The sequence below is a fragment of the Phragmites australis genome, chromosome 12 (genome assembly GCF_958298935.1).
Source record: "Phragmites australis chromosome 12, lpPhrAust1.1, whole genome shotgun sequence".
Lineage (NCBI taxonomy): Eukaryota > Viridiplantae > Streptophyta > Magnoliopsida > Poales > Poaceae > Phragmites > Phragmites australis.
In genome coordinates, this window is record NC_084932.1 from 2,386,490 (window position 1) to 2,413,686 (window position 27,197).

Below are 27,197 nucleotides of genomic sequence, written 5' to 3' on the forward strand. Positions count from 1 at the left end.
CTCCTTTCCTTCATCTCTCTTGCTGTCATCTCCGCGTGCCTCCGCTCCTGCATTTGGTCCCTCTCCCCGATCAACCCCGCCGCTCTGAAGGCGACTCCTTGGCGTGGCTCACGAAAGGATATTCTGGAAGGATGCGATACAGCGGAGGCGAACAAGATGGTGATATGGCTGCTGGCACCGGTCATGGAGCTCGCGCAGCACTGATAGTCAACTATCAGTGTTGGTTGGAGTCACCAATCGGCACTGATATGGTTTTCAGTACCGGTTTCAGACTCGGCACTGATACCAGCGACGGTTAAAAATTCATCACTGATGACGATTTTAAACCGCCACTAATATCGTGTTCTGCTGTAGTGATGACACATCAATAATGACTAAGCAATTATGAAATTGTAGGTACTCCTAAAGATTAAAATATTTCTATGGTACTTACCTAAAGGAGTTCACTTACCAAAGATAATTAATCCAAAAGACATTAGTATGGTAGCTAGAAGTGTTGCTTTTATCATAAAGATGAGATGATTAAACAATTCTTTATTTTATTGTCACTTTGCCCAATCTGTATGGTTCGTAGTCTATGTGGCTTCGAATATATACCCACCACGTTGATATAATAGTTGCGGCTGTTGCTTTTTATTGGTTTATATGTCTATGCAGAAATGATTTTGTTGTTACAAGAAGAAAACTTTCTCTCTTTGCAAGTTATTATTCTTATACACGCTAGATTCGTACATGGTCTATTCTGCAGCGACGGGAGCGTCAAGAGATGTTAGCATCCACATAAGGGAGTGGTCATGTACTTTTTACCCGTTTTACGTGGCAATCTAGGCTATGTATCGATGCTAGACCACTATAGACCTGCTCGCTTGGGTTATCTTTTTTTAGTTGTGACTGTTTATATTTTTGTTTTTATTTTGGTTTGGTCGGGTACATCTTAGTTATATACAGAGAGTAGAAGTGTACTCTTTTACGGTTGTATCTTTTTTATGTGATATTGAGAGTCAATTAAAGTTTCTTTTATTGAAAAAATGATTTAAGTTTGATAAAATTAAGTATAATGGATACGCAAAGATTATGATGGGCAGGCTTGTTCCTGATTGAATCAATTCGTGGCAAAACCATGGGGCCACATGCACCTTGTCTATAGCTGAACTAGTCACACAACTCACGGCCCCGCGTTAGTTTTAAATAAAAATCATTTGAGTCAGTGAGTTTGGGGCTAGTCGGGGGCAATATCAAACAGTGGTCTGTATTTCTGGGATGTAAAGATTTGCATGAAGGTAACTTAAGCTCCGACTGACCTGGGAGGATCTGCATTTTACAAGCTAAGAGCATGTGCAATGTACTATCTCTAAAGTATTAAAATGATTTAGAGACATCATAAAAGATACTATCTAGCAGTCTTCTCTAACTTCTCTCCTGGCACACTTTACATTCCACCTTTTTTCCTATTACTTTTACCATATTTTCTTCCTCACTTCTCTATGGAAATGTAAGTCGCAGACTAGGTGTCACTACAATGCATTCTTGGTTGTCTTTTTTTTTTGAAAGGTTCTTGGTTGTCTTTTCATCCGATGTTCTTGTGTTCTCAAGAAATATCTTGTACAAGAGACAGTTTGATTTCGGATGCTTCTCATCAGGCAGAAGTGCTCTGCACGTGTCGGCCCCCAATTGGAAGGAATGACGAAGCCCAAGGCAAAGTGGATGCCGCATACAAGTTTTAAAAGGAGGACAGTAGTTCCAAACCTAACCGATAAACAATCTCCAAAAGGTATAGTAGCTTGTGTTGAAACGCCCAACTATAACAAAGTCTCCATACTGTCTCCTCTGCCTCCCTGAGATCTCTCTCTCTCTCTCTCTCTCTCTAGATCCACCTTCCTAGATAGCTCGCACATCATAGATAAATCTTCAGCTCCGGCTAGCCGTCGTGTGGGTGCAAGCTCTGCTGAACGTGTGTGCCGTCATGGTTCGCGGGAAGACCGTGATCAAGCGGATCGAGGACACGACGAGCCGGCAGGTGACCTTCTCCAAGAGAAGGAGCGGACTGTTCAAGAAAGCCAATGAGCTGGCCATCCTCTGCGATGCTCAGGTTGGCGTGCTCCTCTTCTCTAGCACCGGCCGCCTCTATGACTTCTCCAGCACCAGGTGATGTACAGTTCTTCTTGTTCCTGTTGCTCTTGCTCCTTTTCCTGGTTGATTTTGCTATCGTTAATTGGCTAGATGTATGGTTGTCTTGATTGAAATTTCTTTGATGATAGAAATAGAACTGCCGTTTCTATGTTGTCCGTGATATGTCTTTCTTTCTAAATAATTAATATATGTCCGTGATATGGTCCTCATGGACTCCAAGAATTTATAGGCCATCCACTTGATAGACGTGCTAAAATTCCTAATAATACATATTGGTGATTTATAACTCTTGTCACTTGGAGTGGCTTGGGTCAAACGATTTTGATCTCAAAACATATTTCCAAATGTTAATTACTGCATAAAAATTACTCCTTCCAGTGAAGAATACTTGACGCTAGGGCCTTTTTGGAATACTTCAAGAATACTTAACGTCCTGCATCTTCCACCTTTGTTGCATCTTACATGATATTAGCAGTCCATGGTGCATCTCATGTTTAGACCATGCGTAAAGTAAAACCGTCAAGAACTTGTCACCAGAGAGACATGGGTTACATTGCTAATAAATTATTTTTTTTATCATGTCCCTTCTATGTAAACTTACAGTTTTTCTTTGACAATAATGACATGAGGCTGTACCTTGTCGACCAGCATGAAATCTATGATCGAAAGATACAACCAGACGAAGGAGGGTCATCAACTCATGAGTGCGAGTACCGAGTCCAAGGTTTGATTCAATACGTACATAACATTATGACGATTTTCAGGAATTTTCACTATTTTGTTTGTACGGTTACATGGCTTCAATGTTAATCTAGTAGGTACTGCTGGTAAATACTTTTTACGTGGTTATTCTCGCCAATTGGTTAAGGCAAAAGCTTGATTGACCGACCAGTGATTTGGGTAGATTTAACGGACTAATAATGTTGCGCAATTAGTATTGCATTTCGGGAAGCCACACATGGTTTGGAAAAACTCCCACTAAATGGCTGAAATCGACATATGGAACCCTTCCCTTCACCCGAGATCTCTCCCTCCACGAGCATGCACTTCTATGCTGGTTTTTTTCTTTTTTGGAACAACTTGTATGCTGGTGAGAGAGGAGAATTCTAAGGTTCACACTATGAATTTTTAGATTAAACATAAGGTGGATGACCCGCTACGAAGAACAAGAATTTTCGTATATATGGAACCATATCGGACACAAATTTAAACCGATTTTCTATCCTATCTCTAACAATCTTGCCATACAAGTCATATACTCTAACAAAATGTTTATCATACGATGAGTTCTAATTCAAACCTATGTTGAAAGATCAGAAGTATTAAATGAATGGAGAGAAGACCAAGCAAGCACTTTCACTGCGGTGACATCCTTAGTATGAGCAATATAACCTCTGTGATGTTATCTCTTTATAAGTATATTTATGCCTGTCCATAAAGTATTAGGTATAGAAATTTGGATCACATATCGGTATTCTATAGCTAAGAAAAGAAAATACTTGGAAGCATGACAAGGGGTTGAATAGCACCGAGATGTCCAATCTGGGTGCTAACTTTGTGCTAGCTTTGGACCATGTTCTGTCCATTCGATCATAACATCCGCAAATATGGATCGTTGGCTTCCTTCAACTCAGGCCTAACAAAAGGAAAACATTTGTGCAACAAATTAGATGCCCTTTGAAACAAAAGTAACCAAATCCCTAGTTTTGCTTCCTCTCTTAAAGCGCAACAAGCCAAATCAAAACTCAACAACATATTCAATTAGTGCAACAAAAAAAAAATGGTGTGCAACAAGCGAACCAGACACTCCATCATCACAACACTTGCAACATTGAGAAGTTATCTTCCAGAGTCCGTTTCTCACAATAAAAAAGAAGTTACAACATCCAAAGATGATAACATCAACAGTTATGGGATAGATAAACAAAGTTTTAGGATTCCGAAGTACAAAGTCAAGAATTAGCTATGCAGCATTCAGGAAACACACTGCCAAAATCTCAATTATCAAATTGCAAAAACAACATTTTGTTTCGACAAACACCTGGCTTACTGCCCTCTACCTTTACATCGAGAGAGATGTTACCGTGCTTGGACGTGGCGATAGCAGTTGGTTTGTTAAGATGTAATGGTCTAAAATGAAAGGTACTTATTGAAAGATACTTCAAGTTGCGGTATCTTAAAATGGTGGATTACGTATTATTATGAAAGGGTAAATTGATAATTTCCTTCCCTCCATTAAATTAGACAAAAGGGTAATTTAGTACTTTCATCATTTCTTTTTCTTTTTTCTAATGCGATTCCACAAAATAGCACGACCGTAGCAAGAAAGCGAGAGGCCAATGGAACCTGACCGCTGCGTTGTGTTGTATGCCAGCTTTGGCATGGGCCACCTGACCCCATGGTGGAGCTCGCTAAGCTCTTCTTGCGCCACAGCCTCGTTGTCACCATCACCGTCCCGACTAGGCCTGGCTTGCTGCCACGTTCTCATGTGCCCCCACCGTCACAAGCCTCACAGCTGCCAACCCCTTAGTCTCCTTCCACCTCCTCCCTCCCCCGCCCTACCCCGACCCTGATCCGAACCACTTCGTGTGCATGCTCCTCCGCTAGCTGCTCTCTATCACCGTGCTCATGGTCGATGTGTTCTGCGCCCACGTTGTCGATGTTGCAGCCGCGTTCAATGTTCTCACGTACATCTACTACACTTCTAGGGTTTCAATGGAATTTAGGTAAATAATAACAAGACATGACATATACAAGCTAGCTCGTTACTACCTCGACATTTTAAATTAGAGTTAATAACCTAAGCATGCATATTACTATAGTTTAAACTCGACTCTGCTGGTTGTGTTTGAAATCATAGGTACAATATGGTTAAGGTGTAGGACTTGCCTTCGTTAAAGTTCTCGTAGGCTTCCTTTTCAAACTCCGGGTCTTTTGGGTCCTCCTCGAATGCTCCTTCTTCTAGCGTACATAAACGAATCGACAATAAGCACTCAAACAAACAATCAAGCAAAACTAAGCAAGAACTGATACTAGAGAAACTGACTTAGATAGTGTTTGGTTGGTTAAACGAAGTTGAATGGGATAAGATCGTTCTAGATGGAGTGGTCCTGGATGGGATGGTCCTGAATGAGATGATACAAATATGTTATTTAGTTAGATTTATAGGATGGTACGGGAATATTATATTGGATGTTTGGGATGGTACAATAATGTATTTAGTTGGAGGTATAGGATGATATGGGAACATTTTTAGTTACTTAAAAACCATATATTATATCCACATATAACTTAATTATTTTACATAAATAATAATGTTTATATTTGTTATTATCGCATGAAATAATAAAATGCATATAAAGAGTATTACAAAGGAACTCACATTTTCACTATACAGCCTAGGGCTGAAAATAATTTTAGAAATTATTCCATTACATACAAATAATATTAGTAATTTTTTCAGATTTTTGAGAATTTATTTGAAGCCCTAATAATTATTATAATTTATAAAAGTAGTTTTTTTGAGAATTTTACGTTCAATTCTACACAAAATTTTTAGGTGAATCTACTTAAAATGGGTTACACATAAATTATAAAACACATGAAAAAAATTTAAACTTTTTAGGGCAACAAAAGACTACTGTTTGGAATTGAGTGAAATTTTGAGTACCGTTCACAAAGGGCGACTCGGTCCTGGACGTGTCGGTGACATGGGAACGGAGGGTCCCCGAGTCCCGAGGCCAGGACAATAGAGTGCCACGTGGCGCCCTCCCTCGGGGATTATCTCCCCGAGGTCCGAGAAGACCAAGTTCCAGGAGAGGATGCTGGGGGCCATGAACAGTGGTCCCCGAGTACCCGAGTTCCCCGATGACCCAAGTTCCGGGAGGTGGTGCTCGGGGCTATAAACAGTGGTCCCCGACTATCCGAGTTCCCCGAGGATCAGAGCACTCACAGTTCCGGGAGAGGGCGCTTGGGGCCATGAACAGTGGTCCCTGAGTACCCGAGTTCCCCGAGGACCAAGAAAGGGCATATACGGGACAGAGTGCTCGGGGCTATGAACAGTAGTCCTCAAGCACTCGCAGTTCCCCAAGGACCAAGAAAGGGCATATACGGGAGAGAGTGCTCGTGGCTATGAACAGTAGTCCCCGAGCACTCACAGTTCCCCGAGGGCCTGAGAAGTCCTTCGTCGGTGGTCCCCACAAGGGCTCAGCGGTGAGATGTCAATTGGAGAGAGCCCCGATGCTGCATTTAAGAGGGTGCGTGGCCTGTCACTTCCAACCACTCCCCCCACGCCTGCTGTCAGTCCCTGCCACTCCCTGGCAGGGAGGCGTGGGGTCATTTAATGCGGCGGGTCCCATCGCACGTCATCCGGCATGCCTCGAGGTAACGTTGCAGGGCTCGAGGCATATCGCCTGCCGCTCTATTGTGTCAGGCTCGCTCTGACCGGGCGGGCACGCGGGGTGCTTGGTGGCTGCCCGGTGGGCTCTCCCTGCAGCACCCGCCGAAAAGCGGGATGATAACGACAGGACCGGATGGGGGCGCATTTTCAACCCTCCCCGTAACATCAAGCTGCAGCCCATGATGGTTGCTTTCCATTTATGGCATCTCGGAACTTGCGCCATCCTTTTTGGGCACGCTACTCGCCCCGACGGGGTATAAAAGAGGGGCGGGCTCCCCAGAGAAGAACAACAGAGAACTCTGGATCGATAGACCGAACGGAGAAGATCAAGACATACGGAAGGCAACGACTTCTTCAAGACCGAGACAAGCTCACGAAGCTCTAGACTTAGACAAACATCCTTGTAACACAAGAGATCCTTAGAGAGACATTCCCTGAGCATTTATAGCATACACACAGGAGTAGGGTATTATGCTCCGTGCGGCCCAAACCTATCTAAATCCCCTGAGCATTTACTTCCTCCTGCATCCGATCATCCATTCCACCTGTATCTCATTTACTCCCATTTATTTCACGTATGAGGTAGATTTAGAATCATCCCCCCCCCCCGGCCGAATCTCAAAGGGGGTCCCTCCGGATCCCCGCTTGCGGAGTTCATCCTCTGACAGCTGGCGCGCCAGGTAGGGGGGTTGCATCCCTGAATCCGCTTTGTTTTCTACAGAAAAGATGACAGGTGGACATCATCTCCAACACACCGGTTTCAACTCCAGCGAAGAAGTGGAGCCCATCGCTCAGGAGGCCCCAGTTTCTACTGCTCCTCAGCAACAACAGCAACGGTCCGCTCGTACGGCGCTCCCCTCCCATGGGGACAATGGCACTGGGCCCAGCAGGGCTGCCGCCGTCGTCGCAGGCGGGCCGCCTAACCCTCAGCAAGCGGCAGGCACTCCTGCCATGAGATCTACGTCCAGACAGCGCCAGGCACCGTTACGGCGCAGGCTCACCTTCGGTGACGACAGTCCTGGGAGTGCGTTGCTAGCGGCGCAAGCACTCCTCAGGCACCCGCCTGTCCAGGTAGCGGGGGAAACCCCAGAAGGTCGTTGGCTGCAGGGTTAGGCGGTCCTCCCCTCCGAGCTCACTCTCGGCTCCCCTCGGGTGAATGCCTACTCCGAAGGCGAACAGGAACAGCGAAGACACGACGATGTCGACCACTTGGAGGAGCGCCGGTGACGAGCCGCCATCCGAGCAGCCAGATATCAGCAGAGCCTGCGGCGTTATCATCAGCGTCACATCCGGGCCCGGTCACTTGAGGTTGGGGATCTAGTTCTCCAACGCGCCTAAACGCGCGAAGGAAAGAATAAATTGTCCCCTATGTGGGAAGGCCCCTTCATCGTGGCCGACGTCCTGCGACAAGGCTCAATTCGCCTGGCCACAGAGGATGGGCAGCTGCTCCCAAACGCGTGGAACATCGAGCATCTGCACAAATTTTACCCCTAGGTGGACATGTTCGTTCTCGGACCAACCAGGCCAGGGGTTCCCCCTGCCCAAGTTGGCCGGGGGCTGCCACCAACCATGTAAGTTATCACTCCTGTACAAAATTGTCAATATACGCTCTTATTCCGAGCTTTCTCTCTGAAATCCATTTGTTTAATCTGTTTGGTGAGATGCTCAATTTGTGCGAGAAAACGCGCTCTATCATTTTTCCCGTTGATAAAAACGAATCCCGGTTGGTATGCGCGCAGGCAGTAGCCGCTGACTTAAGTCTGTTGTGGTAGGCTGTGGTGTCCGGCTGCATGGCAGTGCCCCGAGCACCACCGAGTCTCTGGGGTTCTCGGGTAATCCTACCGCTTGAGCAAAGAGTGGTCGGGACCGCCTAGACCCCAGGGGCGGGCTGTCAGTGCTCGGTCTGGCCAGTCCTACCCCGGGCGCCACCGAACCATTGGACCTCTTGGTTATGCCTCCGTCCGTACACTCCGCCGGTCGGGTATTCGAGAGGTCTCGGGTCAAAAACGACAGCAGTCTATAATGAGTACCGCACTAACAGAGCGCACCAAACAAAGAGTATTTTCCTATTTTCTTAAGTTTACAGATCAATGATCAAGAACAAAGCAACCCGACCGAAAAGGGCCTCAGTGCCCAGGGCACTGCTCAAGCCTACGGGGTCCTCGGGTAATCCTACCACTCGAACATGAGTGGTCGGGACCGCCTAGCCCCTGGTTCTCTCACCTGCTTTCCAGTGCTCGGTCGCTCCATACGAGGGATCCAACGTTCCCAGGCGCCCCGAGCTCGAGGCATCTACCCCTCCTGGATCGGTTGGTCGAAAGGCTGACAGTTGTCCGGTGAGTAGCTAAAGTTATATGAATTTCCTTTCATACATATAAAATAAACTATTGTTCCTGAGTTATCCTCGGGACCCTCGCATTCTAATTTGTTCGGCAAGACGGTCTCCTCGCGCACAAAACCCTGCCCACGTGCTTGCTTTTTTGGAACGACAAAAACAGACAGTAGTTGGAGTACCGTACAGGCGGTGATTGCTGACCGAGGTCGTTTATGGTGGCCGTGGTGTTTGGCCGACTTGGCAGTACCTTGGGCACTACCGAGTCTCTAGGGTTCTCGGGTAATCCTACCGCTTGAGCAAAGAGTGGTCGGGACCGCCTAGACCCCAGGGGCGGGCTGTCGGTGCTCGGTCTGGTCAGTCCTACCCTGGACACCACCAAACTGTGGGGACTCTTGGTCGCATTTCCGCCTGCACGTGTTTCCGGTCTGCTTGTTTGAGAGGTCACAGAGTGGAAAGTGTTCACTGGTCGTGGCGTGCTCCGTGCTAGATGGACTTATCTCCCGAGCAAGGAAGTTCGTGTCTGTGTCTCTTGACTTAGCAGCTGCGGACTTGCGAGGGCTCGAGGGCTGGACGCTCGGGTGGTCCCACTACTCGTACGATGAGTGGTCGGGGCAACTTAACTCTCGGGGGAAGAAGGCTGGGCTCGGTCCGGCTAGTACCTCTCAGGACATCAAGCAAAAAGAAAACAATATAAAGAAAAGCACAATGGAGTTTCGATCCCAAAGAAAGGCTTCTATTATATTTCAAAGGAATCATTCTGTAGGGGATCACTCCCATATTTACAACATTCAAAAAACAAAAAATCTAACTAATCCATAGGCTCCGACGGAGGCGATGACACATCGCTGATGCCGCTGCACGGTTTTGGCTCCGGCGCCGGCTCATGTGTAAAACACGCTGCCACCTCGGCGGCGATGTCGCGGACGGCTTCCCGGGCAGCAGCTTCCTCGGCCTCGACCACTCCCTGCTAGACTGGCTCCAGTGGGAAGGTGGGGTCTCGGCTGCGGTAGCAGGCGAGAACATGCTCGACCACGCTTGGGCCAGAGCACGCCCCTCCCGGGATGCCAGCTCCTACACAGCGTTCGAAAGAGCCTCGAGGCGCTGGGCGATCTCCGCAAAGCCGAGGGCGACGTGGCCGATCGTCTCCTTGTCCAGCCCCTGCTCACCCACATGCACGTGCCCGAGCTCGGCCACCTTCACGGATTTCCGTGCCTGCTGGAGGATGTCCCACATCATCAGCTTCACGTTGGTCCACTTGGCGATGACGGTCTCGAGCTCGTCCTTTGTGATCTGTAATCGGTCCTCGAGGCTGGTACCGTCGGCTGCGCTGGTAGAGACGCCCCTGGTGGACGGGGAATCGGCTTGAGCTCGCTGCAGCTGCTCGGCCCATGTCGCGACGACCTTCTCTCCGGCGGCCGGGTCGGCCTCCCGCTTGGCAGTCAGCTCGTGCTGCGCGATCTGCTCCTCCCAGGCATCAAGAGCCACCGCCGTTATCACGACGTCGGGCTCGCGTACCACGACCTCCTCCTCTCGACGAAGGACTTCAGTGCGACCACGCTCAAAATCATCGTTCTGGCGGGCTATGTCCGCCTGGGTAGACCGCACAGCCTCCTCCTGTTTGTCGGCCCCCTCCTCCCGAGATAGCAGCAGCCGCTCCCGAGCAAGCAGCTCCGCGGCCCGCCTCCGGGAAGCCTGGTCGCGCTCGGTCGCGAGCCGCTCCATGCGGGTGGCCTTCTCCTGCGCGGTGGCTGCCTCGTCGTGTGTCTCCTCCAACGCTTCCCGCTCCTCTGCCACCTCGCGCATTGATTTCTCGTAAGACGCGGGGGCCGTGGCGATACGGGTTTTCAAAAGTTTGCCGACCTCTTCCAGCCGCCCCCTCTCTTCAACCAGGGCGGCGCGATCCTTGTTGAGCTCGGCCCGCTCCGCCGCCACGGCCACTTTGAGCCGCCCGATGACCTCCCGGGCGCTTCCCAGCACCTTCAGGAGGGGTTCCGGGGCCTAGCCAGAAGGTGGCCAGGGGCTTGGTCCCCTGCGAGCCCTCTCTGCAGAGGCGCTCGGGGTCCCCGACGGCTGCCGCGCCGGCGCCGCCCTCGTCGAAGAAAACGAGGGCCCCATCCGTAGTTTCTGAGCCATCGCCTACCAATGGACCCGGGGGCTGCTGTCGGTGACATGAGAACCGGGGGTCCCCGAGTCCCGAGGTCAGGACAGCAGAGTGCCACGTGGTGCCCTCACTCGGGGATTATCTCCCCGAGGTCCGAGAAGACCAAGTTCCGGGAGAGGGTGCTCGGGGCCATGAATAGTGGTCCCCGAGTACCCGAGTTCCCCGATGACCCAAGTTTCGGGAGGTGGTGCTTGGGGCCATAAATAGTGGTCCCCGAGTACCCGAGTTCCCCGATGACCCAAGTTTCGGGAGGTGGTGCTCGGGACCATGAACAGTGGTCCCCGAGTATTCGAGTTCCTCGAGGACCAGAGCAGTCACAGTTCCGGGAGAAGGCGCTCGGGGCCATAAACAGTGGTCCCCGAGTACCTGAGTTCCCCGAGGACCAAGAAAGGGCATATCCAGGAGAGAGTGCTCAGGGCTATGAACAGTAGTCCCCGAGCACTCACAGTTCCCCGAGGGCCTGAGAAGTCCTTCGCTAGTGGTCCCCACAAGGGCTCAGCGGTGAGGTCTCAATTGGAGAGAGGCCCGATGCTGCATTTAAGAGGGCGCGTGGCCTGTCACTTCCAACCATTCCCCCACGCCTGCTGTCAGTCCCTGCCACTCCTTGGTAGGGAGGCATGGGGTCATTTTATGCGGTGAGTCCTATCGCGCGTCATCCGGCGCGCCTCGGGATAACGTCGCAGGGCTCGAGGCATATCGCTTGCCGCTCTGTTGTGTTAGGCTCGCTCTGACCGGACGGACACGCGGGGTGCTCGGCGGTTGCCTGGTGGGCCCTCCCCGCAGCACCTGCCGAAAAGCGGGATGATGACGACAGGACGGACGGGGGCGCGTTTTCAACCCTCCCCGTAACATTAAGCTGCAGCCCATGATGGTTGCTTTCCATTTATGGTACCTCGGAACTCGTGCCATCCTTTTTGGGCACGCTACTCACCCCGAAGGGTATAAAAGAGGGGCGAGCACCCCGGAGAAGAACAACAGAGAACTCTGGATCAATAGACCGAACGGAGATGATCGAGACACACAGAAGGCAACAGCTTCTTCAAGACCGAGACAAGCTCACGAAGCTCTAGACTTAGACAAACATCCTTGTAACACAAGAGATCCTCAGAGAGGCATTCCCTGAGTATTTATAGCATACACACAGGAGTAGGGTATTACGCTCCGTGCGGCCCGAACCTGTCTAAATCCCCTGAGCATTTACTTCCTCCTGCATCCGATCATCCATTCCACCTGCATCTCATTTACTCCCATTTATTTCACATACGAGGTAGATTCAGAATCATCCCCCGGCCGAATCTCAAAGGGAGTCCCTCCGGATCCCCGCTTGCGGAGTTCATCCTCCGACAGGACGGTTTTATGGTGAGACCGATTTTGACGTACTGACTGGTTCGGGATCTTGGGAGAACTTGCTTAGAATCTGTACGAGGCCTCATCCAGGACTATGGATGATTCAAGCATCCAAACATGGGGATGAGGTCTCGTCCTAGACCGTCCCATGTAGACTCACACTCGTACAAGAAATCAAACACTGCATTAGTTACACTATGTGAATCTAAGTACGAAGATTAAGTGGTCAACTATACTCTTGGATCTACAATTAAATCTAGGAGTGCATATGTGTGTCATATTCCTAAGTCATATGTATCTAATATTTTTCCTAGATTAACAAGTGTTAAATATTAATTATCCTAATTAAACCAATCTTTAACCTAATGTAAAACTATTTTTATTTATTTACTACAAAAAACTAGCATAAACTAGTTACTTAGATTTCATATAAAGCGTAGGTCATGGTTGCCAAATTTTTATCTACAACAAAAACTAGTTACAAGCTAGTGAAAGATAAACCTACGCATGCGATGACACAAGTAAAACAACTAAATTAAACTAAAAACGTTAATTAACGTAAAAAAGTTATGAAAATTATATGGCTGGATAGATTTTGATTTTATATTAATTTTAATGGAAGAATCACTAAAAACGAAGTTAGGACAGGGAAAAAACCGGCTCCGGAATATCTCCCAGGAGGTTCATTCGGAAAATTAGGAAAAAGAAGAATATTTTTGGAATATTTCCGGCTCGGCTCAGCTCAACTTAAGTTGGATAGGGCGACTCGGCTCGATTTATTTCGTGGCTTGGCTCTATTTCTTTGGAACTCGGCTCATTTGAATGGCTCGTGACTCGGCTTATTTAAGTGGGAGGGTGTCTCTGCCGGGGACCACATGTCAGCATGGTGGCAGGGTAAGGGAGCGGGATGCGGTGGCTTTCGGTTGGCTCAGAAACGAATTGAGAGAGGAACAGGGAGGAGGAAAGAAATGGCCGGCGGCGGCGGCGGGGGGCTACGGCGATGGGCAAAACGGAGTGGGGATGGCCGGATCTACACCATGGTGGAGGCGATTAGCGAAGGATGAGGATCAGGTATGTGGATCGGGTTTGGGGATTCGGTAGTGCTTACCGGCGGCGAGCTCCGCTGATGGCGGCGGCCGGTGGTGGTGGTGCTCGGTTAGATTAAGAGGAGGAGGGGGTGCTTCTGCTCGGGGTGCGGAGAGGAGCGGAGAGCTCGGCCCCTTTTATAGGTGGCCGAGGGCGAGCGGGAGGCGGCGGCCACTGTGGCCGGGATTCGCGGGTGGCGCGCACTGTGCGCGGGTGGGCGGCGACGTGCGAAGCAATGGCGCGAGGCACGGGGGATTGCGCGGGGCGTGAGGCGAGCGGCGCACAGGGACGGGAGGCGGCGACGGGATCGGGCGGCGCGGCACTGTGCAGCGCCCGGCGGCGGCGGGGAAGGGCCGGGGACAGAGAAGGAAAGAGAGAGAGAGATTTCCAAGATTTGCTGTTTCCTTGTTTTCTTTCTTCCCTTCCTTTTTTTCCCAAAACATGGCTGTGACAGCCGCCATGGGCGCTGCTTCCGTAGCTGCAGCCGACGGGCGCGACCGGCGGCTGTACACGCGGGCGGAGGGGCGGCGCGTCGGGCGCCGTGCCGTGGCCGGCAGCTGCCGTGCAGTCATACGAGGAAGGAGATGGCGTGCAGACTGATGATGGACTGGTGCTGACTGCTGTTGGTTCGTCATCTGCAGCAAATATGTTATATGTTCCAGGCGAGGCCGGCATGCGTGATGCAAATTGAAAAGTCAGTTCGTCAAAAATCGTATGCCATGATATGATGATGAGATTAGTAGCTAGGTCGAGACAGCGGTAGTCTTTATGGTTCTCTGGGTAACCGAGAAAGACATAAAGCAGAGTGAGGAGCTAGTTTGTGTGTCATGGTGGCGGAGAGGTTGGGATAAAAAAGGAAGCTGAAGACACAGAGATGGTTGTATGTGGCGGGACGACTGAACAAAGCTTGGTGTGGTGTGAGGGAAGGGCTTTGGTGTGACATCGATTGAGAAGGTTGGTGGCGGTATGGAGTGCCTTGACCCAGTAGGCCGGCGGCATGGAGGCTTGGAAAAGCAACGAGCAAAAAACGTCATTGATGGTGCGGATGGCGCGAGAGGCGTAGGTATAGGGACACGAGAGGCTTTACCATTCTACTGGGATGTATAGGGGCACGAGAATGCAGGTGGATGCCATAGGCGAGGAAGAAAGCGCGAGCTATATGGTTGTCGAACTCTTGACCATCGTCGCACTGGACGCTCTGAATTGTGCTGTGGAATTGGTTAGTGACATAAGTATGAAAATTGCGTAGCAAGCAGAGTATCAGATTTTAGCTTGAGAGGAAAAACCCAATAATAGTGCGTAAAATCATCAAGCGTCATTAAATAATACTTGTAGCTAGAAATACTGGGCAACAGACATTCACAGATCACAATGAAGAAACTCAAAAGGGCGACTAGTGCTAGAAACGGAAATAAAAAATGGGAGGCGAACATGCCACCCGAGTTGGCATGCATGACAAAGGGATGGTGTCGATTTATTTGTGGTGACAGAGATGGCATTGCTAGCGCGTAAATTGGAGAGGGGCTGGATGCCGAGATGACCCAAGCGCTGGTGCCAAATGGTGGTGGAAGGAGCGATGAGGACGTGATGACGGCTGACAGGCTGCGCAAAAAATGAGTACATGTCGCTAGAGCTATTGAACCCAAGAATCACGTTCCTGGTGCAGAGATCCCACACAGGGACCAAACAGGTCAAACTCGGCAGAACAAAGATTATCAGTGGCGAATTTACGAATATAAATAAAATTGGTAATAAGGTTGTGGGAAATCATAACATTAGTGAGAGTAAGAGGCCTGGCAGTGCGAAAATCAGCTCGCCTGAAAGCCGTGATAGGAAGAACATAGCCGTCACTGATGATTACTTGTGTTCTGGTTTTGGGGGGGTGGAGAGAAGTGGGAGAGGTTACCTGGGTCGGCGGGCAAATGGGAAGGTGCACCTGAGTCCATGAACCAAGGTGCATGTTGTTTCATCGACATGGCGTTTATGACCTAGATGAGGGAGGCTTGATCCCATGACGCAGGTGGAGCGGTCGGGATGCCGTACGCAGCAGCGAAGGCGTACTAAACACTAGATGCCGGTGGCCGTGGATTGAGGATCCCCTGCCTAGTGTTGGGCTAGACTAGTGGCATGGCGCCCTAGGGCCAGGGGGGAGGGGGAGGGGGAGGTGCGGAGCCGCCAGTGCCGCCGTCGTCGCCGTCGTGACGATTCTTCTCGCCCTTGTTCTTCTTGCTGTTGTTGCCGTCGGAGGGGGCGATGGTGGAGGTCCTGGTGCCATTGTCGTAGCCAGTCGAATGGTCGGAGGAGCTGTTGCTGGCTGGCTTGGTGCTGATGGTGGCCACTGGAGCTGTAGAGGAGCCAGGTGCTGTGATTTTGAGGTTAGCCTCCTCGAGGGAGCGAGCGTCGAGGAACCCTGGGAACGACTCTTGGTCTTGATAATGGTTGTGATGTTGCGAAATGGCTCAGACAGGCCACACAACATGGTGCCGACAAGAGTGTCCTCAGACACCGAGGACACCAGATGCCCGAGGTCGGCGAGAGCGTCAGCGAAGGCCTTCAGACGCTGGGAGGAGGTGGGGATGGTTTGATCGCCTTGAGCCAAGTTGCGGAACTCAGCCTCGAGAGAGAGAGGGTGCATGCCATCTTGTTGTCGCGGAACAACCCCTCCAGACTAGTCTAGACAGCACGAGCCAAGGCGCCAGGCACGGGGACCATGGTGAGGATATCCTCAGAGATGGACACGTAAAGGAGGGAGAGGACAACATAGTCCGTTGACTCCCAGGCGGAGATGGCGTCACTGTTCTTCGACTTGGCGTCTGGCTTGGGGAGGAGCCATCAATATGGCCCTGGCACCGAACTTACCGACGAGCATGTGGAATAGCTCGCGCCAGCGGGAGTAGTTCGGCGGCTGAAGCTCGAGAGAGAAAGGGATATGCGTAAACACATTGATGGTGGAGAGCGCAGATGCGGTGTAGTTAGCGGCCATGGCTGCAATAATACGCGCATAGCAGACGGGTATGCGGGAATTAGCAGTATGCTGGTACGCGGGCATGCAGCAAGGGGCGCAGGGGTGGCTGCAAATAGGGTGGGGGGATCGGTTTAGTTAGATGCCATAAAAGACTGAAAGTAGGGGCATAATCTTAGGCTTGGATTATTCAGGGAGCTCTGGGTGCTATATATAGTACAATGTACAGAGAGAATTTATCTCTAACTCCAAGTCTATCTCTAAGTTAATTCTATCTTAAGTCAAGTCTATATGTACTTTAAATCAATTATATTTATCTGTACAAACAAACTCGGACTAGAGCACCAGCCACCGGTCTGGACGCGCTGGGCTCTGGTGCGGTTGGGCTAGCTTGGCTTGGCTGGCCGTGTGTTGCCATGAGGGGTATATTCCAACAAAAATAATATTGTGCTCAAAACCCAATAAAAGTGCCATGGAAATCACTTATGGTACATAGTGCCCTACGTATCGACGTGATACAAATTGCTCCAGTAGGCCTTTAGCAAATTATGGAAAGAGTACAGTAAGCTTAACTTTTAACAACTTGGGTAGTTATGATGCCCTCTGAACTTCATTTTCTTTTATAATTATATTCTATATAAGGTAAGCTAAATGAATTATGCCGTTATAGTATATAAAGAAAAAAAATACCAGAAACGTGGCAAGGGTGTTCACAGGTAGGACATAGGACATGTAGTATAGCTATGCAAATAAGACAACAAGAGGTATCACATACAATAGCAAGATTCTTTCTTTTTTTTCCTTGTGTCGGCCAGGTGCAGTTTGTTACTATAGTCATCTTTAATGGCTCACAAGGCACCACATAGACATTTCGGGATCAAATTATAAAAAATTCTGGACGAACCCACCCATCGTGTAGATAGTTGGACTCAAAACCTTGGCCATTAGACAAGTGTCAAACCATTCCAAACCATTGCACTAGCTAGTAGCCCCAAGTTGATAGAAGTAACCAGATTCTAATAAATGGTTCAATATTACCACATAGCTCCAAGTATCAGTTGTTTAATAGCACAAGACATATATATAGAGGTACATGGTCTAATTGCGAGTTAAAAAGAATACTCAAACATTGTACACAGTCTAATCTTCAATAAACTACTAGCTCAGAGAGTAATAAAGGCTATTTGTTGCCTTTTTTATAAATTCTTGCAGATGAAGTGTTAGAGCCAGTCTCACCGAAAGAGTAGTATTAAATATTTCTGGAAGTTAGATTCCGTTTTGCAGTTTTTTTAATGCTAATGCACAAATTACCGCCTTCAAACTTCATCTATTTGCCACCTGACTATTGAACTGTTCATACTGACAGTTTTGGCAAGCGGAGGCAGCACGATTGAGGCAGCAACTACATAACTTGCAAGAAGATCATAGGTATGATTGTCCTTCAAACAATAACAAAACTGTTGAATTAAATGAATGAATAATATTGTAAAACAAACATATTGGATGTGCAATTAGAAGTCTATAATTTACAGTATGCATGATCCAGAAAAAATGAAAGTAACATGACTTAGTAAGAATATGTAGAAAAGGACATGGTGCAATATTCTAACACGGAACTGATATGAGAAAACAACTCCATGCAAATTGAATATGCTAATAAAATTTACTCTATACAGCTATATCTATGCTCTAGACACCAAGCATCTATGCTGTACTCATTTGCCCAGAAGAAAAGAAACTAGATCACATCATGGCAGCTTATTTAATTATTTCTGGGTCAGAAATGCTATAGGCCCTTCTCTGTCATGAAAAACAAACAGGGAATGATCTGCTCAGGTTATGTAGTGTATCTTAATGAAGTATATAGACTAGTACTTTTGAAAAAACAAAGGAATATTTTCGACTAATGAAATGGCAAGAAGATTGTAAAACAAAAGAAACTGGAAAGAACACAGAAAAATAAAATAGAAAGTTAAAATCAAAAGTGAAGAACTACACAATTTCAATATAAAAAAAATACATGAGTCAAAGGCACACAGATATACTGGAAAAATAGTCAACAATTTTCATGCTATGAAAAAATTTCAATGAGAATAAGCTACTGCAGGCAGTTGGTGGGACAAAATCTTTCTGGCCTAGGAGTTAAAGACTTAAAGTGTTTAGAGAACCAGCTGGAAATGAGCCTCCATAGCATTCGGCTAAAGAAGGTATGTGACAGCAATTTCCATGTGTGAAGATCAAGTATCAGTAGTGTGTCACTAACATTGGTCTTTTCAGGATCAACTTATGATTGACCAAATTCAAGAGCTAAACAAGAAGGTTGGTTCATAAATTCGCATTTGCTATAACCATTTCGTTCAACAGAATATGATTCACCCTATTTCAATTTCAGGAAAGCATTTTGCATGAAGAAAACAAGGAACTACGTCATAAATTGAACAGCATTCGCCAGGAGAACGTGAATTTGCAGAAAAAGGTGAGCCATTATTACAAACATAGCAAAATTCTAAACTATCTTCTGGAAGCCCTCATTTTGTTTATTCTTCTTAGGTACATGGACAGATAGGAGTAGATGGGGGGCAGAATAGTTCTGCCATTGACTACAATATTGCTGTCCCAGAGGAGGATATGACTCCAGTTCGTCTTGGACTTAGCCAAGCACAGCACGTAGCCAAAGAGAAACCGGAAGCAACAGCCTCGGGGTGAATGCTCTATGTTAACCTGATATACTACTCTGTTTTGATCTAAATGCATAATAAAATAATGTCTGTTCACTAAATTTTCATCATACTTCGACTGCATTGATTAGAAGAACCACCAGGAGACTTAGAAGCATACTAGAAGCACTATCAGCCCACCTGCTACTGTTTAAGTGCGAATTATGTGTAAACAATTGCATGAACTGTAGTCCATTTCTCTCTGAATACCTTAGTAATGTATCTGTATCATTCTTTCACATACATTATGTATTTGCAGTGAAAGCATATTATAAATGTCATATCTCGAGTTAAAGTTGAAAGATGCATTCAAGTGAAATGCTCCAAATGTAATGAGCCCTTTGCCTGAATTAGGTGCTAGACCTGGCCAACTGGGCCTCTCGGGCTAGCCTCGCACGGGCCTAGCTATGCACGGTCCATCAGGTATAGCTAACTAATTGGATTGTATCACGTTGGCTTGTGTGTTGGAGGCTCAGCTCACAATATGGCCTGTGAGGCTGTACCGGGCTAGCCTGGGCACGTCGTGTCGGGTGGCAGGGCGTTGTGGCAGCGTAGTGGGGGCGAGGCACGGTGGAGGCTAGGGTGGCGCTTAGCCAGGTCGGGTTGTTCCAGCATGGCATGCTACGACCTCGTGATGATTTGCTTGACGATTTGTGTGATAATGATATTGAGGAAGAGCCTCTAGGGAATTTAAGCTTGACTCTTCATCTTCGTTCACCCATCTTCTTATGTTTGCGAATGTTTTGGTTTTTCGTCTTGTCTCCTTGTTTTTTGTCTTCTTTTTTTTTTATTTATATGATCAATTATTTTGACTAAATCTTTCAAGAAGATTAGATAATCAATCTTGGTATTAATTCTTTTAATATTCTTCTCTACTTGGGAGAAGAGATAGATCATCTTATGATCAATCTCTTCATCATTTGATGTGCTTTGATCATCCTTTTCATCGCACTCTTCTTTCTCATCAACATCTTTATTTGAGTTTGTTTTTTTTGCTTTTATCTCCTTATCCTTGCCTTCAAGTATTGGTATTGAGCTTGTTTGCTTGTGAGGGCAAAATTCTTAGCGTCGGATGAGGTAGAAGTTTCAACATTTATGTTCATAGTCATCTTATGGAGGGTGATCTTGTCGAGAACTTAGCTTGGAGTCATCTTGCTCATGTCATGATTGTCGTAGGTGATGGTGACAATTAGTTTGTACTTTAGAAGAAGAGCTTAGAATTTTTTTTCACCATTTGTTCATCTCTAATTTACGTCAAACCTAGCTCATTGATCTTATTGACAAGAATATTCAAATCAGAATATATATCATTAACATTTTTATGGGATAATTGTTTGATGTCATTAGGCTTAGTGACTAGCATATGATATTTTTTATTGTGCACATCTTTTGTGACTTCTTGTATTTCAATGAGATTAATTTAAATATCATATGCATTGGTGAGAGAATAAACATGATTAAATGTATCAACACATAAAGATGATAAAATAATATTCTTTGCCAATGCATCTAATTGCTTCTCCTTGTTAGTGACACGTGATTTTATCTATTCTTCGGTGACTCTAAACATCTAAACATTTATCTTACAAATAACAAGTCATTAGAATTTTTCATCGGGAAAATTAGTGTTGTCAAAATATGAAGCGCCATGGGTATCCATTCTAACCCAAGACGTCACAACTCTAGATGGTTAAATCTATTAAGAGCACGAGGCTCTGATATCAATTATGAGGAACGGTGACATCCTAAGATGGAGTGAATCAAGAAACTTAGAAACTAATAGCTCCAACAACTTCACAACATAAACTTATCTCAATTTTTATTTAAATGTGCTCTAAGTTTATCTAATGTGTCTACTCTATTGCTTAAGAGGATTGCAACCTACTCTAGCAAGTTAAATTGCTATATAAATATGAAAATGTAAATAGGGTAGAGAGAAACTCAGCACAAGGGATTTTTATCATGTGATATCGGTGGCACACAAGTCACCACTAGTCCATGTTGGAGCTCTACAAAGAATATGCTCCATGTCATCAAGTCTCTTTCGATCACGGCTCTTGAGATACCAAGTCACCAAGATAAGGTCTTAAGAATGATGAGTCACTAAGCCACCAAGACGAGGTCTTACCACTAACCTCTACTCTGGTTACTTGTGCGTCGTCTTCACTTTGGAGTTTTAGTCACAAGACAAGGGCCTCTGTATCCCTACATAATCTTCTTGCCTTTGCTCCACACCATCGGAGGGTCAACAAGTTACCAGTGAGTCACCAAGACTCTAAGGCACCAACGTACCTCTTGGTATATAGTTGGATCACTCCTTGATCCACTATCTAGATCGTAGCACCTAGCAACACTTCGCTCTAGGCCTATAAACATTAATCACTCTCTAATATTGTGCTTAATTGCCTTAGATGAACACTTTAAGCACTTGGATGGCACGTATGTCTTCTTAGGTTGTATGAGGTTCTCTAGACTTCAACACCTTAAATGGCCGAGTGGGTGGGTATATATAGCCTCAAATCCATCAATTAGTGTTTGCTCCAACAACTTAACTTTATTGTGAACACCGGATGATGTGGTGACAATAGTAGTACAAGTGCCAGACCATCCAGTGTGTACATCAGTGGATACTAGCCATTGTAACCCCACTCAAATACATTTTAAACACCAGATTATCCGGTGTATCCTTTACTTCCATCAACAGACTATTTGGTGTGTTGTCTTGTGCTAAGACGAGCCACTTCTTCTCTGTGTAATTAGTCCAATGTGTAAACTCTCTGATCATCGGACCTTTCGGTGTGTTGACATTCATCTATTTTGACATCTTCCTAGAAAACACTTTGATGTGTTGGCTTCTTCATCACTTAACCACCCGGTGTGTTGAAATCTTTCATTCCCTTATTTGCACAGCTTCTGTTAAATGCTCTGGTATACTTACTCTTCTAACACTAGATCATCCGATGTACATAACTTCAGTTTCCTTCAAAGATCAACCCTTCTGTTAAATACTCCATTGTGCTTCTGCTCCCATCATTGGACCATCCAGTGAGTATAACACACCCGGAAGGAATACTCCGGTGTGTACGAAGTCCTGAGCACCGGACCATCCAGTAAGGTTATTTTTCTTGGGATTTGTCCAATTCAGTCCAAACTTTATCCTGTCTTCGATGACATCTTTATGTATTGCATCTATGAGACCTACTAGCATATATTCTTGACAAACATGTTAGTCTCAATGACTATGTTGTCATTAATCACCAAAATCACAATAATGACATAATAAGGTCATTTTCGCTACAGTTGACCCGTCTTCATCGACAGGTCCTTAGATTGTGGCCTTAATATGCTTGCGCAAGAAGTAAATGCGTCGATACATTATGACATGGGTATCAGAAAAATTTATACTTTGTCACATTTACATAACGTATGCATGAAGGAAAGTAAATACTCCAAAGCACACATGTAGCACATATACAATCAAAATGTAGACATCGCAACACTGTTTTGTCGAGTAATGCACTTATATACGAAGGCAACGCTCCGGGATGTTTACCCTACTCGCACTTTCATAAACTGGATTAGACCTTTAGATGCCCTTTGGCATCCCCAGTCTTCATGATGGCGAGTCCTTAGGCCTCGATCATGAGGGAGTTCTTAGACTATGACTCCAGTTCACTTCTTTGGGGAAATATCTCTTCTTCATTTATGAGGGATTACACAAGGAGACTGCCTTATGCCCGAAGTTGGATTTCCCTTGCAAGGAAAATAGCTCTGAAAGTCTTAATAGAAAATTACAGTACTAAAAATAAAAATTGATGAATAGAAATCCTATCTACTCTTCCTAGGTAACTATGAATCCACTATTACCTTCAGCCGGGGCCCTTCGTCAGACCCAAAACCTACGAAGAGCATCAGTAGGAAAGGGCCATCCCATTTGGTCTGCAACTTGCCCACCGTCTCTTGGTTTAGCCACCACGTGAAGGATCAGGCTCTAGACTGATATGTCTTGTTATTGACCTTCTTGTCCATCCATCGCTTGGCTTCCTGCTGATACTTCACGAGGTTCTCCACCGCTAGAAGACGAAACTCTTCCATAAGGTCCTTTGATAGGTGCTTGTCGCCAGAAGCATCGGATAGGATTCACATGGATTGGACTTTCGCTTCCTCCGGAGTCACTGCTTCGTCTCCACATAGCAGGCGAAAAGGGGTGAATCCCGTTGGCCAAATGGCTATTGTCTGCATGGACCATAGAACCTTCGGCAACTCTTCTACCCATTTGCCCTTCAGCATATGGTGGAAATACCTCCATTGGCTCTCTCAACTGCTTCATTGGACTATGGATGGTCGATTGATGCAAAGCACATCTTCATCCCTATGGCTTCGTAGAACCTCCTGAACAACGAAGAGTCAAACTACGTTCCATTATCCAATGTGACTTCGCATGGTACTCCGAACTGGCACACGATTGACTTCTAGAAGAAACATTGGATGTTTGTTGATGTGATGTGGGAAAGGGGGATGACCTCGACCCACATTGAGAAATATTAAACTACTGCCATGTATCAGAAGTCTCTGAGGGCTCAGGAAAAAGGACCAATAATGTTGATGCCCCACCTCACCAATGGCCACATCGGAGGAATGTAGCGGAGTTGGATGAATGCGCGTATGTCTTCTCATCCACTGGCACCCTAGGCACGTCCGAACCATGACCTCCATGTCCAAAGATGTCGTAGGACAGTAGAAACCCTACCAAAATGCCTTCGACACGATGGCCCTAGGGCCTATGTGAGATCCACATAACCTAACTAGGTGTCTTTGGTTCATACCTAACTAGGCTTTGTCTCAGGTTTCATAACTTTGGAGTTTTTTTAAGGCTTGAATTGGCTTGTAATATAGGCTTATGTTGGCGTAGAAGAGCATTTTCTTGGACATACCCCCTTCTCCTTTTATAGTTGGGGCGAGGTAGGTGTACCCTACTCAAAATCCTTCGAGTGTAATCTTCTTGAATTGTAGATCTTGATATCTAGGAGAGTTTACTAAATATGGGGATAGTTTCCTTACCGGATACGATTACATACCCAATATTTATTTACGCGCCTTGATTACTTTATGGTAGCTACGAGCCATACCAAAAAGAGTAAAGAACACGTGCAACGTGGATACTCATTATAGATATACCGTATTTATAGAATATATAATAAATTATTATATATCCTCGTCAAGCAAGCATGACTGGCCTGGTGAAAAATCAAAAATAAAGAATGCATCATATCTTTGAAATTTTAAAAAAAATCTAGAAAAATAAAAAATCATGGACACATAATTGGAATTAAATATTGAACTTTATTGATATTTGGGCTACCTCATTAAAAACCTTTCTAGGTAAAAGCTCAATATGAGAAAACCCTAGAAAGGAAAAAAGAGTATGGTCAAGCTTTGAAAATCACATGTTTTCATCAATATCTAGATACAAATTTTTGAATTGAGAAATTAAGTGGAGAAGTACCTTGGTTTGCATGTGCTAAGGCATTGACAACAGTTAATGTGTCTTGAACTTAGTTAGTATATGTTTGTGGATGATTGTTCTTGTTCTTGTCTAACTCGAATTGGCGAAGTTTGGAATTGGCGAATTCTTCTCTGTACGCAGAAAATTACATACACCGGAAGTTTCAGTGTGAACATCGGATGTTTCGGTATTCACTGGAAGTTCTAGTGTGGGCAGTGTGTACTTGTCGGACTATTTCTTGCAGAGAGCAATTTTTCGGGCGAAATTGGAGATCAATGTACCAGAAGGTTCGGTGAGTGTGGTGGCTACACTAGAGCATTTTCAGTGCTAAAGTAGAAATGAAAGCAAATACCAGATGGTTCGATGATGGACTTTGAGAGCGCTAGAGTATTTTCTGCAAAGAGGAGATTTTTGGTGCCAAGTTTGATTATGTACGCCGGATAGTACAATGCTATAATTGTGAACACCGGAGAATGCACCAGACCTTTTGCTGCAGAGAGATTGCAGAAGGGTGGTTTGATGGATTAGCACACACCGGATGATGGACATGAGATCACCAGAAGCTTTCACCAGACCTTTTCTTGTAGAAAGCAAAATTTTCCTATAACAGATAGTGTTACACTCATCGGATGGTCCGGTGTTCAGGAACAAAACACACCGGAACATCTAGTGTTCACGTTTTTCTACAGGATGTGCTCTGAGTTGAAGTTTTTGATTTAATGCTAACTAGAGATGTTTTGGAGTGTGGAGAAATGTGTTTACTTGTTTTAAGGTGTGCAGGTGACGAATGCAACTTTGCGATCGACAGTGAGTGATCGGGGCTAAGCGGGTGATTGGTGCCGAACGATCAAGGAGGGTCGGGCGAAGTCAAGGGTGATCCTAGCTGTACACATGAAGGTCAAGCAAAGCATGAAACGAAGAATGAAGATGGTGTGTTTTCAAAGTCAAGCGAAGAGGATGCCAGTGCAACTGACCAGGCGGCCCGAGGGTTCTGTAGCAGGAGACTTGCTGGCGGTCAAGATCGCAAGACGGAGGACACACATCATCATAGGAGCGCTAGCTTCAGGTGGAAGCAAGTGGCGGCTAGTCACGCTCTGAGAGGCGTGCTAGGGTTTCACGGTTTGGCCTCAAAACCATAGGAAGAATGGAGGAGTATGTGGTACCATCACGAAGCTTGTGTCGAGGGGAAGCTAAGTCATAAAGGCAATGAATGGAGAAGAAAATGGACTAAAATGTCCTTGGTGTAGGTATAAGTATATTACAAGAGAGATATTTTAGGAAAAAGATAGGAAACTTAGGGTCAACTTTCCTATGCCTATAAATAGAGGAGTAGTGCTATGGAAGAGGGAAAACTAGTCATTTGAGCCCCTTATGTGCTAGGGTTTTAGTGAAGAGGAGGATGAGTGCTTAGCCTATGTAATAGGTGAGATTTTGAGAGGAAAATATTTGTAATCCGTCTAAAATAGGGCTGACCTATTTGAGTAATAAAGTTTATTATATTTCATATGCTTGAATTCTCCCCATTTTAGTTTTCCTCTCTTGGTTCCCTTGCCTTGTGTGCAAGTTTTTCCTTTCCAATTTTGGTTTTTGTTTTTGGGTTAAAATTTCAGCACCTTATGAGGTGATTCTTCTAGTTTCTAGAGGCATAAATTAGCATACACATACTTATATGATAGGGTCTTGAATTTCCTTGCCTCTAGACAATCAACTTAGAAAGTTTCGTTGCTTGGTATTCATCTTTTCTTGTTTCTTTGCTAGTTGTGATCTTTCGAGTGCTAAGACATATGAATTGATCTTAAATATAACCTATGGTTTATATACCATCCGTAGTGTTGTGTTACCTCGATTTTTTCTTATTAAAACTTCTCTCGATTTTTACTTTCACTCGAGTTTTGAGTGCATTGGGTGATCCAAATAGGAGAAGGCCATCGATTTCATAATAAATTTGTTGAGGTACCTATTCATCTCTCTCTAGTCGTCAATCTCGTTCCTACAGTTGGTATCAGAGCTGGTTTGATCACTTGTTGACCTTAGCCGGCTTTGTAATCCGTAGACGACATGGAGAGAAATGGGAAAATTCTATTGTTTGATGGCTATGATTGTCATACTAGAAGGTGCGTATGAAAGCTTATCTTCTAAGACAAGAAAGTACAATATAGGAAGTAGTTGATTCCAACTACGAAATCACTGTTACTCGCATGACTCAGGTTTAAATCGAACAGTATGAGACCAACAACAAGACTAGAAATATTTTGTTCATTAGCCTGAGTCGTAATGAGTTTGATAGAGTCTAACACCTTTGTACTGCCTGTGAGATCTAGAATACTCTGAGTGTCTTTGATTAAGGCGCTAATCAGATTAAAACAAGATGCCAAAGCATATACAACCAAGAATACTAAATGTTTGTGCATGGCCCCGGATAGTCTTTGAATGCGATGTTTGCTTGCTTTTATGGGATTGTTAGCAATTTTTGATCAACTGGTGTTTTGCCCTACTCTAACCACGAGAAAGCGATCAAACTTCTCTATGCTCTTGACCGTAGCATATGGAGAGT

General features: G+C 45.9%; 1 protein-coding gene across 3 annotated transcripts; it reads left to right on the forward strand.

The window, feature by feature from the left end:
- The first annotated feature begins 1,771 nt into the window (after positions 1–1,771).
- Positions 1,772–19,456, forward strand: LOC133887025 (MADS-box transcription factor 23-like). 3 transcript variants are annotated; one of them, XM_062326932.1, is made up of 8 exons: positions 1,772–2,145; positions 2,779–2,854; positions 17,787–17,848; positions 18,528–18,627; positions 18,698–18,739; positions 18,813–18,896; positions 18,971–19,122; positions 19,230–19,456. In XM_062326932.1, the coding sequence occupies exons 1-8, from the start codon at positions 1,964–1,966 to the stop codon at positions 19,429–19,431; spliced, it is 900 nt and encodes a 299-aa protein (XP_062182916.1). In that variant the 5' UTR covers positions 1,772–1,963; the 3' UTR covers positions 19,432–19,456. The 3 variants fall into 3 exon arrangements, with proteins under 3 accessions (XP_062182916.1, XP_062182917.1, XP_062182918.1); XM_062326933.1 differs by having other exon boundaries at positions 18,971–19,439; XM_062326934.1 differs by lacking the exons at positions 1,772–2,145; positions 2,779–2,854 and adding an exon at positions 13,287–13,443.
- The last annotated feature ends 7,741 nt before the right edge of the window (positions 19,457–27,197 follow it).